We start from the raw sequence: 13,595 nt of genomic DNA on the forward strand, positions 1-13,595 counted from the left end.
ACATTAATCTCAACAGAGCTAACAGAAAGATGGTTACCCTAAGCCTACTACAAGCCAGACGGACTATTGCAAAATGTTGGAAATCTATACAGAGGCCGACTACCAAAGGCTGGCTAGAGGACATTGTACAAGTTATAGCCATGGAAAAAATAACATATTCACTGAAAGGAAAATATGCACAGTTTGAAGAAATGTGGACTTCATTCTTGGACTTTGTAAAGGGCCCTCAATTTCTTAGGGCTCTAAAGTGACCATACAGACATTACCCCTGTACAATCGATGGGCAACCCACTGTCTAAATACCCCTTGCCAATGTACCAATGAACGTGCCATCTGGTTTTGAGTGTGTCATTTTATATAATTTATTTTATTTGTATCATTATTATTATTATTATTATTATTATTATTTATTTATTTATTTTTTGTCAGGTAGCTGGTTTCTTATGTTTACTGTATTTGTAACTTGTTCTTCCTTGAAAGGAAGGGGGAAAAAAGAAAAACCAATAAACACATTTAGAAAAAAAAAAAAATACTTTCAAAGTCTAAACCAGTGGGGCAACAGCACAAGCTAATAAGTACACACACACACACACACACACATAGAGGTAGAGAGAGAGAGACAGAGACAGAGACAGAGACAGAGACATTAGGTGGAATTATATATACGATACAACATTACACCTCATCAGTGTGACCTGCCTCTAGTGGAGGTGGGTTGTCAGTACAGGAACATGCAGGGTGATAGTTGTGGTTCTACTCAATAACTACACTGGAAATAACTTTGATTTATTTAGCCATTTGTTTGCCTGTCTACCTCTTAGCATTCTCCTTAAAAAAAATTTAATAACTTTGTATTAGCCCAATGATTGTTCACAGTTCATAGACCCGTCTTAGGACATAGTCCAAAACTGAGGAGAGAAAAAAGCATTTATCTATTTAGGTTAGGAGGGTATATGTTTGTCTACGGTTGTAATTGCTGTCAAGATTTCTGGCCAGGCGTCTGAAGTTGTAACATGGAAGAAAATCAATGCAATGCTGTCTGCAAAAGATTTCTCTTTCCCTAAAAAAGAAAAATAAGTGAAAATGATGTCAATAAATGTCTACTTCCTTGGTGTTATTTGTATGGTTTTTTTTCCAGGCTGGTGTTACAGAGTGAACCAGACATGATCCCAAGGACAGGAGAAACAAACAAGATTCCATAAATCTAGTATTAGCAGCTGTTATAAACACTCTCCAAATCTCCCAGTATAGTTGAAGCAAAAAGGTTTCTTGAGAGCCCTTGTATTTGACATGTGTGAGATATATATGAGATGCATCATGTGTATGTGCCAAATAAAATGAAATCACACCAATTTACAGTAGTTACATTCCTGCACGTTTTATTCCTTATGTAAAGTAGTATTTATTGTTACACTAGGTCTCTATTGCTTGTAGCTTGATTGTTTTCTCCTTTGTACATCGCTTTGGATAATTAGCTAAATGACTAAATGTAAATGTAAATGTAGATGGGCAACTGGCTGGCATTTGAGTCTAGTGAAACTGAAACACTTACTTTCTGTGGCTGACTGATTTATTTTCAGTGTTCTCTGAACCAGTTGTGTTTCCATACCTTCCATACGGTATATGATGCTTTAAATAAAAGCATCTGTAAAAATGAATGGATTGTCTGTCACTAGTTTGGATGTTTGATTGAACCATTAACAAACAAATTAACAGAGCGTGAAAACAGCCCAAATTCAGATTTCTTTCCTCACCCAAAATCATAAAGAAAACATATCTGCCCCCTTTATCTAAATGTATGGTGAGTATCATCTACTGTAGGAAGTGAAAGTGGCAAAATCGGTCTGCTCCCGGTTGAGTACAAAACGTATCCTGGATCATTGCAGTTCGCCTTATTAAACCATTTTAGGGACCGTCCAGGGTCAGGTTGAAGCATGAGAGGAATTAAAACACGTGTTGCCAGGCAAGTTGACGAAAAACTCTGAATGCTACGATGCGAAATGTGAAATTACGCAAAACAGGGTGACCGTTTCCTATGTTGTTGCCTGCATTTAATTCCAGGTGTGAAATCAGTGACCGCGAGCCCTTTGCACAGGATATTGTTCACCTTGATCTCTCTGGTACAGTGACAGATAGGGCTGTTTGGATGGCTTAGGTCCCTATCTGTTACCAAGTTCGAAGCAGAAAGTAATACATGTTTTCATCAGGCTATATACATTTTAAAAATGTTTATTTGAAGGAAACAGGTGTAGAGTAGAGTAGAGTAGAGCTATGCGTCGTGACAGAGCGGCTCCTTTAACGCCCCTTTCACTGCCTTGTTTATCGTTCCTCGGTTGCCACCCTGGTGCGCGTGTCGCTGTCCTCCGCCAATTCCGATCTGTAGAGCGTCTGACCGCCGGTGGGCGAGTCGGGGTGTGTCTGCGAGCTAGGGAGCGTGCGTTTCAGCCGGCGAGGCAAAGGCGTCTGCATACTGAATGATAATATGCAGCATACTCGGAAACTGACACTTTTTCGACAGTAACCTGACACTTGTTTATCGGTTTGGCAAGACAGCGTTGGAAACATGAAGAAACACCAGAGCCCGGCCAAGCTACCGGTTGAAGTCAGTGTGCCAGACGGTGAAGCTACTGTGCAACAACTCAACGAGCTATTGTCAAACGGCAGCGGATTTTACAGTTTACCAGCACAACATTTCAACGAGGTGTTTCCTCGGATTTACATTGGCAACGCGTAAGTTACTATCGGTTATCTATGTTTCGGGATCACTATTGAGACATTTACTTCCGAACACCAACGAGACTGGGTAGATGACACAGACAGGTAGGCGATTACTTCATCGTCCTAGCAACGCATCACAGCCTACCGCTTAGAACGACAATTCCCCCTCAATATCTGTACGGGTGATTCACGATGTCCAGATTGCCAACCAATCCATTCAGAAATTTCAGGTTTATCTACACCTCACCCTAAAGTAGGTAACGCACACACAATGCATTATACATAACCTAAAGACCACAGTGTTAACAGTGTAACCTTTTGCATTACAACACTGGCAGGATGGCATTACATTACATGATTTAAATGCCTATCACATGGTTTTGAACTAGGATCATTGAAGTGTCACAATTTAATCTAATAATGTAGAACGTGTGTTATACATCCCGTAATGGAATCAGAACTAAAAGATTATTTCGCCAACATGGTTACGGTTACATTGCGCCGATAAAGAATCGATACGAAGACTTGTTTTTTCCTGAATGTAACGGCAACCATGCTTTATTATCGCCACCATCTCAATGTTATCTCATGGAGATCATTCATCTCTCCACTCGTGCCGTCCCTCAACAATCACGTGTTCTTTTATGCTAAATCATTTCTGAAGAGAAGAGATAAACCGTTCAGCTTCTTAGAAACAAGCATGACCGAAGCACGAGAAATTAGTGGCTGATTAGTGTGGAGATACACGATAATAAAAGGAGTGCACCTTACTACAGAACGAACAAAGGGTTACACACGAAAGCTAAAGGTGTTATTTTGCTCACCTGTCTGATTAACGGATGCTTGATTTCGTCACCAAGTTTTATTTGCATATAATATATTTAGACACATGGTATTTCTAAGTAGCCCAGTTAATTAATGTATGCACTATATTACACCACAAAGTCACAGAGAGAGAAAGAGAGAGAGAGAGATGCAGGTGGATACCTATAGGCTATTGTCCTACGTGAGTCAGAAATGTGTAGATTATCTTATTGTTGTATAACCCTTGTACTTGTAAACCTCCGGGCTTGGACCTATAATACTTGGAACAATACTTGCTTGACCAGACAATGTAAACAAGCTGTACTTCTGTGTGATCTGATTAGGTCAAGCTAAGCTCTCGCTTATTCTCTCCAGTGTGTGCAGGATGTTTGTCTTGGTCTGTGTAATAGTCAGCAGCTTCACCGTCTATTGTTTGAGTCTGACTTGTGGCGGTTATAGTGACAGAGTGGAGTGTTACGGTCTTCTGGAAGTTTCTCTGTTGTGTCCCGTGCACTGCTTGTCTACTCTGTGGCAGCTGAGCAGGAAGAAGGGCAGCAGGACAAACCCATTACATCTGTTAGAACAGCTAAATCAATCTGCATAGGGTACGGTGCCAATTTTAGTGCAAGTTCTGGAGCTGATCTCTTAATTAGAGAAGTGTGAGCCATTAACTGCAAGATTCAGAAGGGCTTTAAGTGTATCAGGAGTATGAAGTCATCTCATGTTGATAGATGTTATTTGGTAAGATGAACACCAGGAGCTAAACAAAATTTGTAAATAGAATGTTAGATTCAGGTTATCTCAGGGGGTCTACAGAGAGGGGGATATATGAAACATATTTTCATATTTGTAAAGAATTAGGTTACTATGTAACATCAATATGTGTAAGTGAGTTACTCACATACTAACAGTTTACTAAACATTTGATAGTTTCCCAAGCATACTGTAAAAAATCAGATGCATTGCCACACTGCTTGCATAATTTAAGTTTCTTCGAAATTTTTGTCCAAAATAAAGTCATTCTGAGGTTTAGACTACAGAAGGTCTCTCTTTTACTTACGTGGCTATAAATGTTTTAATCAAATTTGATTATTTTTGTGGAATTGTCCCAAAACTAAAAAGACAGAGGGGACAAAATATTAATATAAACTACCAACTATTGGACAAACTGATTATAATGAAGCATTTATAATGCCTTCCTGTTATTTCTATACGCTTCCTTCATTATAAAACCCAGTCCCCATCCATTAATTGTTATTCATTGAACGCATATTGTTTTGTCCAATGTAACTCACTATACTGGGAAGGTATCTACTGTCTCATTTTCTACTGGTTATAAAACCCATGATCTGGCCATCTTGCTCTACCGCTTGAGCTCCAGGAACCCAGTGTGTTCTTATGTGTACACTTCCGACGAAGGAAGACTCATGTCTGGTGCTTGAGTGTTCTGTGGTGGAGTACATTCTGTACAGTAAAAGTAACAGAGCTCATTAAGAAGAAAAAAAAAACTAGACTGCACTTTCAGTATAGAAATAGCTTCCATACAGATATTAGCAAGCGTTTTTAGTCCCTGATGGAGTGGCTGCACTTAAAGGCGATGGGCAGCTCTCTGTTGCCTGCACGCCTCTGCTCTCTTTGTGGGGATTATATTAATAATGGATGGGCATGGACGGCAGCTAGCAGAGCTCTGAGAGCAGTACAGTCCAGGTGAGCAGAGCTGCTAGGCATTAGCCCCCCCCACACACACACAGGCAATACTGGCTCACTTGGCCTATAGAGCTATAGGCAAATACACAACTTGGGGTTGCCCCTTTATACACAGACACTGAGCATGCATAGAAATATACATGCACACAGACACCTACATACACTGATACGTATCCACAGCCAGTGGGTGTTCATGGAACAATATTGCTCCAGTCTGCCAGGGCTTTGCATTTGAGTCATCTACTCAGGTTGCAAGCGTGTATATGTGTGTCTGTGCGTGTGTGTCTGTGTGTGCATGTGTACACCGACTAAGTTATGGGTTCCAGGGAGCAGATCAGGGTCCATGTTCAGAGTACCGGAGCACTGCTCCATCAGTGCAAAGAAGCCTTGGGAGCTAGCAGACATGGAGACAGATGGGCAGCCACATCTTACGGTCATAAAGCAAAATGGTGGCAGACTCGATCTTCATCTTAGCCAGTCGGTGTTGAGGGGGGGAAGGTGGAGCCTCCGGAAATCTATCCCCAGGGATCCATGAAGAGGTCACAGAGTCCTGCCTGTGGAGCTTGTTATTTATATAAAAGGCAAAGGAGCATGGGAGGTTTTTGATCAGGAAGACTCAGATGTTTGCCAGTTTGTTTAATGAGCCACAGCTAACGCCATGCAGGAACTATGCTAGTGTGTCTGCCCGTTTAGGCATTGTTTGGGTTGTGTTCACCCAATTGTTTGGCTTTTGTACATCCAATTGTTTGTAATCTAGACACTGTGTAAAACACTTTTCATCATGGATTGGGATTGGAAGTAAAAGGGAAGGGAGGAGAGAGAGAGGGATAGAGACAGAGAGCGGGGGATGGATATTAATGGGTAAAGATGGAAGACTGCAGGTATTGGATAGCAGTTGGATGATGGAACTTTCCAGTCCCCCGCCCATCACCCTCTCTATGGGCACCAAGCCCTATTTCAGGCACCATGTAGGGCGCCTATAGGCCTCTGTTTGCCTTGACGCAATGGCCAAGATCTCACTGGTTTATGGCGCATGCACGCTGCTTTGGGCCAAGTCTCCCTCCCTGATGTCCTCTAAAACAGATAGATATTTCTGACATCTGATAATCCTTCCATAGTTTGCAACAAAAATCAGGACTTTTAGTTGCTTGGATCTGCTTCAACGTGTCCACAGGCCCCATCAGCAAACTCAATTACTTATAATATTGGAGACGTGTTCCTACAATCAGCCCAGGTTTTCAACCATTTAAATGCCTTGGCACTTTGCATGGGAACTCATAACCACGGTCTGGGGTTTAACAATGTGGAAGTCAGCAGGGAGGCTTTTCGCCTTCCATCACTCTGACCTCAACACTTATATAAACCTGCCATTGTGATTTCTTGAGCTATTTTTGCTTAACCCAGAAATTCCCTGACTGATGACACTGAGTCTTTATTGCGATGAACCTCACTGTCTCATATTTTCCCCCTTGTCTCTTGTCTTAGGTTTGTGGCCCAGAATGTGATGCGTCTGCAGAAGCTGGGGGTGACGCACATCCTCAACACAGCAGAGGGCAACTCTTTCATGCATGTGAATACCAATGCAGAGTTCTATGCAGGTACCGGCATTACCTACCATGGCATCAAGGCCAACGACACAGAGCGATTTGACCTCAGTGCCTTCTTTGAGGAGGGGGCCGAGTTTATCGACAAGGCCCTGTCTGGTAAAGGTACGTCTATAAGGGCTCTGCTCTGTATTGGTTTCTCCATATTAGATTCAATAATAATTCACTGAACTTTGGAATCATCACCTTCCTTGTTCCTACACTTGAAAACACAAACGAAACCCTTTGCTACATATTAGGGAACAACTTAAACAGCATAAGAAATTCTTTATTGTAGAGCTATAGGCAAATACACAACTTGGGATTGCCCCTTTATACACAGACACTGAGCAAGCATTATATATGCATTATTATAGATTGTGTTTCTATGTTTTTATGTTTTATGTTTACTGTATGCACCTTCACACCAGAAAAAATTCCAAGTAGGTGTAAACCTACTTGGCAATAAATCCCATTCTGATTCTGATTATCTCTAAGCTTCTTGGCAAACTAACATTGTGTAATTAAATCAAAGGGTTGGTGGACTTTTTAGGCCTTGCTAGTGCAGAAGAGCAGACTCAAAGACATCTCTGTGGAATTTGTATTGTGTAATGTTACAGGCTCCGCTGCTTGATGTTCCTGTTTATGTGTATTGATTTTGTTGATAATGGCTAGGGTGACGTACCCACTCTTACCCAGAAAATGTTTTGCAGATGTGTGTACAAGTGGGTCATGATTTAATCAGTAGTGATCACTCAGCAAGGATTTGAGAATTGCTCTTAGCTTAGCCAGTTATTAAACATTAGGCTTTTGGATCTTAGGAATCAGATTTCACAGCACAAAGTCAGGAAAATTCCATATATACTAGGAATAACAAAATATAATAATAAACACACATATGTTATAGGGACAAAGAAAAAGACGCTTTCTGCCACTTAACACATCATATGTGGATCAGAGTGCACTCTGAGTCATCACACCAGCTTTTATAGCATACAAAATGTGTTTGAGGAACAGGTTGTGCCACATTCCTTTATGAATACGTGTTTTTCCCCCCTTTAAGTCATGCCAAAATAGTTTCCTTCTTTTTTTTAATGATGACACATTTCTGGAATGACTTGAAACCCAAAACAATCATAGTCCTGTGGTTGAAGAATGCTAAACATTATAAACACAGGTAGTGTTTTCATTCCAATACCATAAATAGATTCCCAAACGACGGAAATCTTAATCACATAGCTGTGACACTGTGGTCATGGCGATAAAGTTTATGAGAAAGGTAATAATCCAAGAGTGAGAGGCTTTATTGAACAATGATAACATGTTGCCTCAAAAGTCTAAAGCCTCTAAATACTTTCCTCAGTATATGCAGATATTTATCTTTGTACACCTCTTCCATATGGAAGGATTTTGTGAAGTGTCGTTCATAAAAGTAGTCTATGTAAAGTGCAGAAGTGTATGTTTGCCAGGAAAGAAGCACAAGTAAATTGTAGACTCTGGGAATACCCCTGAGGTTGATTAGCAGTTGACAAATGCCCTGGACTGGAATGCCTCCCAACACAGTAATCTTGGACTCGACTCCAGAATATACTTCCAAATCTTTCACCTCTAGTGCCATGTCTAATTGGTGCCCTCAGCCTGATGTTTTATGGCATGGATTTTATGCCATCTCTGACACAGAAGTGCAATTATAAAGCATCTTAATTCCCTGCCAATTTGGCAGTGCTACTCATTACACTGTAAATCAGCTGGCTGTTTCTGGTTGAGGGAGGACATCGATCCTCAATGGGGGAATTGGCTGGAGAGCACGAAGGCGAGAAAACTTTGGGGAGAATATTTGCTGTCGCTTTGCAACCAGGGCGATGTTTCAGAAGTGACATTTGTGACAAGGCATGCTTGAGGGAGGGTTAGGGTATCGGCCTCGCAGCTCGCTGACAGAATGCAGACGAGCGGAAAAGGGAGTGGCAGCTGTCCGAGGCTACTCCGCCGCGGTGGCTTCCCAACGCATCCGACAAGCAGATAAGTGGAAACACTCCGCTCTGCATTGATTGGTAGGGAAGAGGAAGGGTTATTTAAAATTGTGAAAAGGTCATCGCTATGGCATTAGCAGCATCCCTCTGCTAACAAAGTAGATCAAGCTACAGTACAGTGCTACAGCTACAATACTGTGAGGTAGAAGAGAGAGGGGGATAGTAAGGTAGTAAAAGAGAAGGATGTAGTGAGAGAGCGAGAGAGAGAGAGAGAGAGAGAGAGAGAGATAGAGAGGGATCAGGTTTCAGATGCATTGCTGAACCTGCAGAACCAGCACGATAGAAGTTGGCAAGGTGAATTCCTCCAGGGGCGTGGGCAGGTCGATAATGAATGTGTGTAGGAGAGGCAGGGGGAAGCTGGGAGGGTAGGGGGCTTCTGGCTGGCACCAGTACTCTGTGGGGCGTAGGGCTGGTGAGAATGTGGGTTGACTTTGCCTGTCTGCTGCAGAGGTCAGCTCTACGTTTGCGTTGTCCAAGGCTGCTTTGCCAGCCCCAGATTGAACAGACATGGCATATGTTTCATCGCCCCCTTCTCCTTTTCCCTTCCTTTTCCTTCTCCCTCCCCCTCTTACCACTGTACGCCTGTCTCTGACCTACTCTCACTCAGATCCATACCGTGCTATTCTATGTTCCTACCCTACATGAGGAAACAATCAATATCTGTTTCACCAAGGCAGCTATAGCTGGAGTTCTGGATTTTATCCTCATATGTGCTAAATACCAGAAATAGAGATGCAAATTAAATCATAATGGGACTGTCTGCAATTCTGTTTATCAGGTAGTTTATAATATGATATATTAAATGATGAACCGTTAACAGGCGTAATTGGAGATTAGTGTGGTGCAAACCTCAACTTGTGTATCAAAAGGCACTAGCAACAAAGCTAGGGGGTAATTCTGCATCACACTTGGCTGTTTGACGTTAATCTTTCTCTCTCTCTCTCTCTCGCTCTCTCTCTCTCTCTCTCTCTCTCTCTCTCTCTCTCAGCAGGGAAAGTATACGTTCACTGCCGAGAGGGCTACAGCCGCTCTCCCACCACTGTCATCGCGTACCTCATGCTCCGCCACAAGATGGACGTGAGGGTTGCCATGGCGACCGTAAGACACAAGCGAGAGATCGGGCCCAACGACGGGTTCCTCCGCCAGCTGTGCGAACTCAACGAGAAGCTGGCCAAGGAGGGCAAACTCAAGACCAAATGAGAGGAGGATGCCACCCCCTCCTGGGGCTTCCCCAGTTCTGCATGAGAACTACCACTGGGCTGATTGGGGACTCAAATCTGCACCAGGCCAGCTGCATACTGATAAATTCACACAAAACACACACAACACATGTATAATTATACAGGTACTTACATACCACACACACATACAGTTTACCAACTTTATATAATCCCGGAAACATTTTATCACCATTACAACTCATCACCATGCCGGTGTGGTAAGGTGGGTGTATGTAAGCTTCAGTGAAGGATGGGGAAGCAGGCTTCTAATTTCTCCATCAGTCTCAACTCATGATTACTTCCCCCTTCTTGTATCTCACCTCACAAAACAACCTCCACAGGTACAGAATAGTGTTCACCACTGTCACTGTTCCACCTGTTAAGCATTCCTGTGATCACAGTTTAGTATGTGTCGCATTGTCCAATTTTGGAGCTCGAGGGCCCAGACACCTAGATGATAGCACAATCATTCCATAGTTTCCCACTGCCGTTCCCTACCCCGTATGTGTACGCAGGGTCACAATGTTGAGGCACCTAACAAAACAGGAGTGTCTGTTGACCTCCTTAAATAGAGCACCAGGATTTTCCATCATGTCACACAGGGTCAGTGCTGTTTTGGGGTTAGATTGAAGACTCAAAACCTCTTGAGAAAAATGATGTCTCTATGTCATGTATTTTTATCTCACATTCTTCCTGAAACTAGGTTAGATAGTTGGAATCCTCAGAGGGTTTTCTAGCAATCAGACTCGTCTCTGCTGATAGTGTTCAGCAATAATTAACCCCAGAGCCTGACCTTAAAAAAAAACTAACATTCCATGCTAGGTCATAAAGGAGCCCCTAGCCTTGCCTGTACACATACACACGACAGAACACCTGATCCAGGTAACTGTCCAGTTCTGTGCAGCAGTGACATTGCCTCGACTACTCCCATACAACAGTTGTGTACATAGTCTGGCACATTTACTAGAAAAGCCCACTTGAGTAGCAAACCACAGCCTTGCCATGCCAGTTAGTCACTGCCAAAACACACCATTAAAGGACAAGGCTCAGGTTTTTAAAGTTAAGCTCTATCTTTTGCTGTTTTAATAGCAAACTCTCCATTAGCATTTTACTTTGACAATCATTTTGACATGTCTCAGTGTCCTGTAATACAACGTTATACAATATATATCAAAATGATATCAACTGTTTTACTTGAACAATAACAAAGTCTGAATGAAAAGAATGAAACAATGTATTTTATATCTTACCACAGTCATTCATATGAAGTTTATTTACATCTTGAATCCAACTTAATCAACTAAAAATGAATATGTTACACTGAGGCTTTTTTGTTTAAAAAAAGCCCCATTCACTGCCATTGTGAGTTGTTCCCCATCAACATATTTTCCCCTCTGTTTGAAGTATACTGAAACTTGAGAAAAAAATTGTCGGTGGCAATGGTCAGTATGCCATTACTGTAGCACCTAGGAATTAGGTTAGAAAACACTGAACTTGTCCTTCAAAAGAAATGTCCATCGAATCACTGTAAATCACTGTCCATTCAAGATCTCCCAAAAACTGCGAACACACCAGTCACCCGCTGTCGCCTTGGTCCATATGCACACCCATTAGGAATATTCTGTAGTGAGTTTCTTATTAGAATGGGGGGGGGAAACAGTCATACCAGATTTTACGCTTATGGTTCTATCTTAACGACATTAGTTATGATCTGATTTAGTGACTGAGCATAATCCCACATGCTACTCTACATAGCAACACCCAGTGTCTCATCTTGTTCTCTATATCGTAAAGAGGACATGGCATTTATGGATGGATGTACTCTACGAATGTGCAGTATGAACGAATCAGAGTATCAAAATGGCCTCTTCCCCAAGGGGTGTTTTGTCCTTACTGTCTGGCTTTGGTAGGGCAAGAGAGCTCAGTGGCTATGACCCACAGCCACAGTGAACATTTCATCCTTATCAGGGAACGCTAACGCGGGGGCTCAGCCAGTCTCTTCCTATATGACAACCAGGATCACTTCCATTTGGATTGAGTGCACAAAAAAGAGGGTTCGGGCAATCATTAGTTCCCCCACGTCAGATCGATTGAACTTGTGACCACAGGCCCCAGGGGTGATTTGTGTGTTCGCAATGAGCTAGGGTCCTTCATAAATCACACATCTCCACTCCACCACACACGCACACACACACACACACATACACACGCACAGACATACACACACCAAACTATTTAAGTTGTGCCACAAGACACAGTATAGGCTAGTCCCTCTCTTCATATACATGTACAGATATATACATATAGATATATACATGTATATACATATTTAAGTGTTGACATATATGAATGTATAATAAATGTATCTATGATGTATAGGTATTATCAGTACATGTGTTAGTTGGTTAAGGTAACTATTCAGCATAGTCTCTGTAGCTTAACCTCACATTGTAGTGTTATAACTTTCACCCACAAATACTGCTCCCACTAAAACATCATCATAACATGTTATGAATTTCCATATCTCATATCGTATATATATAGTGCCTGTTTTATATATGTGTCAAAACTATCAAGAAAACATCACAATTCTTGTTTCATGGGCTGTTGTTTTTTAGTTTTTATATATATATGTGTGTAAGTCAGCAGATGTTAAGATGGCTTTGTGTTATAACTGTGATGCTTTTAAAGTTTTAATTTGTGTCAGTTATAGTTGTCATCGTGATCATCAGTGATGTCAGTAAGAGGGTCCACTGTAAGTCTGCCGTGAAGGCATTACATTACATCTTACCTATCATCGATGCTGCTTCTCATTGCTGCACACATTGTTTTATTTTCTAAGAAACAATTAAATCAAATTATACAATTATATAACACACATTCTCTATAAACATTCCTGTATAATCTGGAGACATAGGCTTTGTACAACCTTAATGACTGTAGTTATATACACTATAACCTGTGTGCCCACACACACAAATTGTATACAGTGAACCAATGAGGATTGTCTGTGCCAAGTAAAGCACCAAAATGAATGAATAGAAATAAATGTTTACAAACATTTTTCTAAATTTGAAGCTTAACTTGGCCCTATAACTCTTCATGTCCTAGTGACAAGTTATAAGCATGATTTTTGTCAAGTAATAAAGAGCTCACTCAATCAATTAGATAGAATAAGACACCATTTCTGGCCTATTGGTCTAAGATGGTATGTGTCACTTAAGTTGGACATTCTACTGTCACAGACTCTTTGGGTCACTGGCTAATAGATGACAAATATATGATTTAAGGCATATAGTTGGCTTAGAGTGACTGTGCACTGGCTAGAGCATGACTATGAGATCTTGTGTGATTATGTGGTTCAACATGATTGTACTTAGAGTGATATTGTTTACAGTGAACACACTCTTAAATAGACGATATAACTGGTGGAAGATGCAACACTGCCACCTACTGTTGACCAGCTCTAGTAGTTTGCACAAAAACTCCTTCAAAAATGTATTTGTCAATTATACTGAAGTAATCTGATTATA

General features: G+C 41.4%; 1 protein-coding gene across 3 annotated transcripts; it reads left to right on the forward strand.

Annotated features, from left to right (window-relative positions):
• Positions 1–2,378: 2,378 nt before the first annotated feature.
• dusp3a (dual specificity phosphatase 3a) lies at positions 2,379–13,595 on the forward strand. 3 transcript variants are annotated; one of them, XM_031561577.1, is made up of 3 exons: positions 2,379–2,730; positions 6,715–6,938; positions 9,831–13,595. In XM_031561577.1, the coding sequence occupies exons 1-3, from the start codon at positions 2,564–2,566 to the stop codon at positions 10,040–10,042; spliced, it is 603 nt and encodes a 200-aa protein (XP_031417437.1). In that variant the 5' UTR covers positions 2,379–2,563; the 3' UTR covers positions 10,043–13,595. The 3 variants fall into 3 exon arrangements, with proteins under 3 accessions (XP_031417437.1, XP_012669922.2, XP_031417438.1); XM_012814468.2 differs by having other exon boundaries at positions 9,834–13,595; XM_031561578.1 differs by having other exon boundaries at positions 6,715–6,827.

Source organism: Clupea harengus, chromosome 23 (genome assembly GCF_900700415.2).
Source record: "Clupea harengus chromosome 23, Ch_v2.0.2, whole genome shotgun sequence".
In the NCBI taxonomy this organism is placed as follows: domain Eukaryota; kingdom Metazoa; phylum Chordata; class Actinopteri; order Clupeiformes; family Clupeidae; genus Clupea; species Clupea harengus.

Bases quoted from the DNA above. Each gene is read 5' to 3' on its own strand.
- dusp3a (XM_031561577.1), top strand. From the start codon at position 2,564: ATGAAGAAACACCAGAGCCCGGCCAAGCTACCGGTTGAAGTCAGTGTG. The intron at 2,731-6,714 runs GTAAGTTACTAT...CTCTTGTCTTAG, and splicing joins CGGATTTACATTGGCAACGC to GTTTGTGGCCCAGAATGTGA. The intron at 6,939-9,830 runs GTACGTCTATAA...TCTCTCTCTCAG, and splicing joins CAAGGCCCTGTCTGGTAAAG to CAGGGAAAGTATACGTTCAC.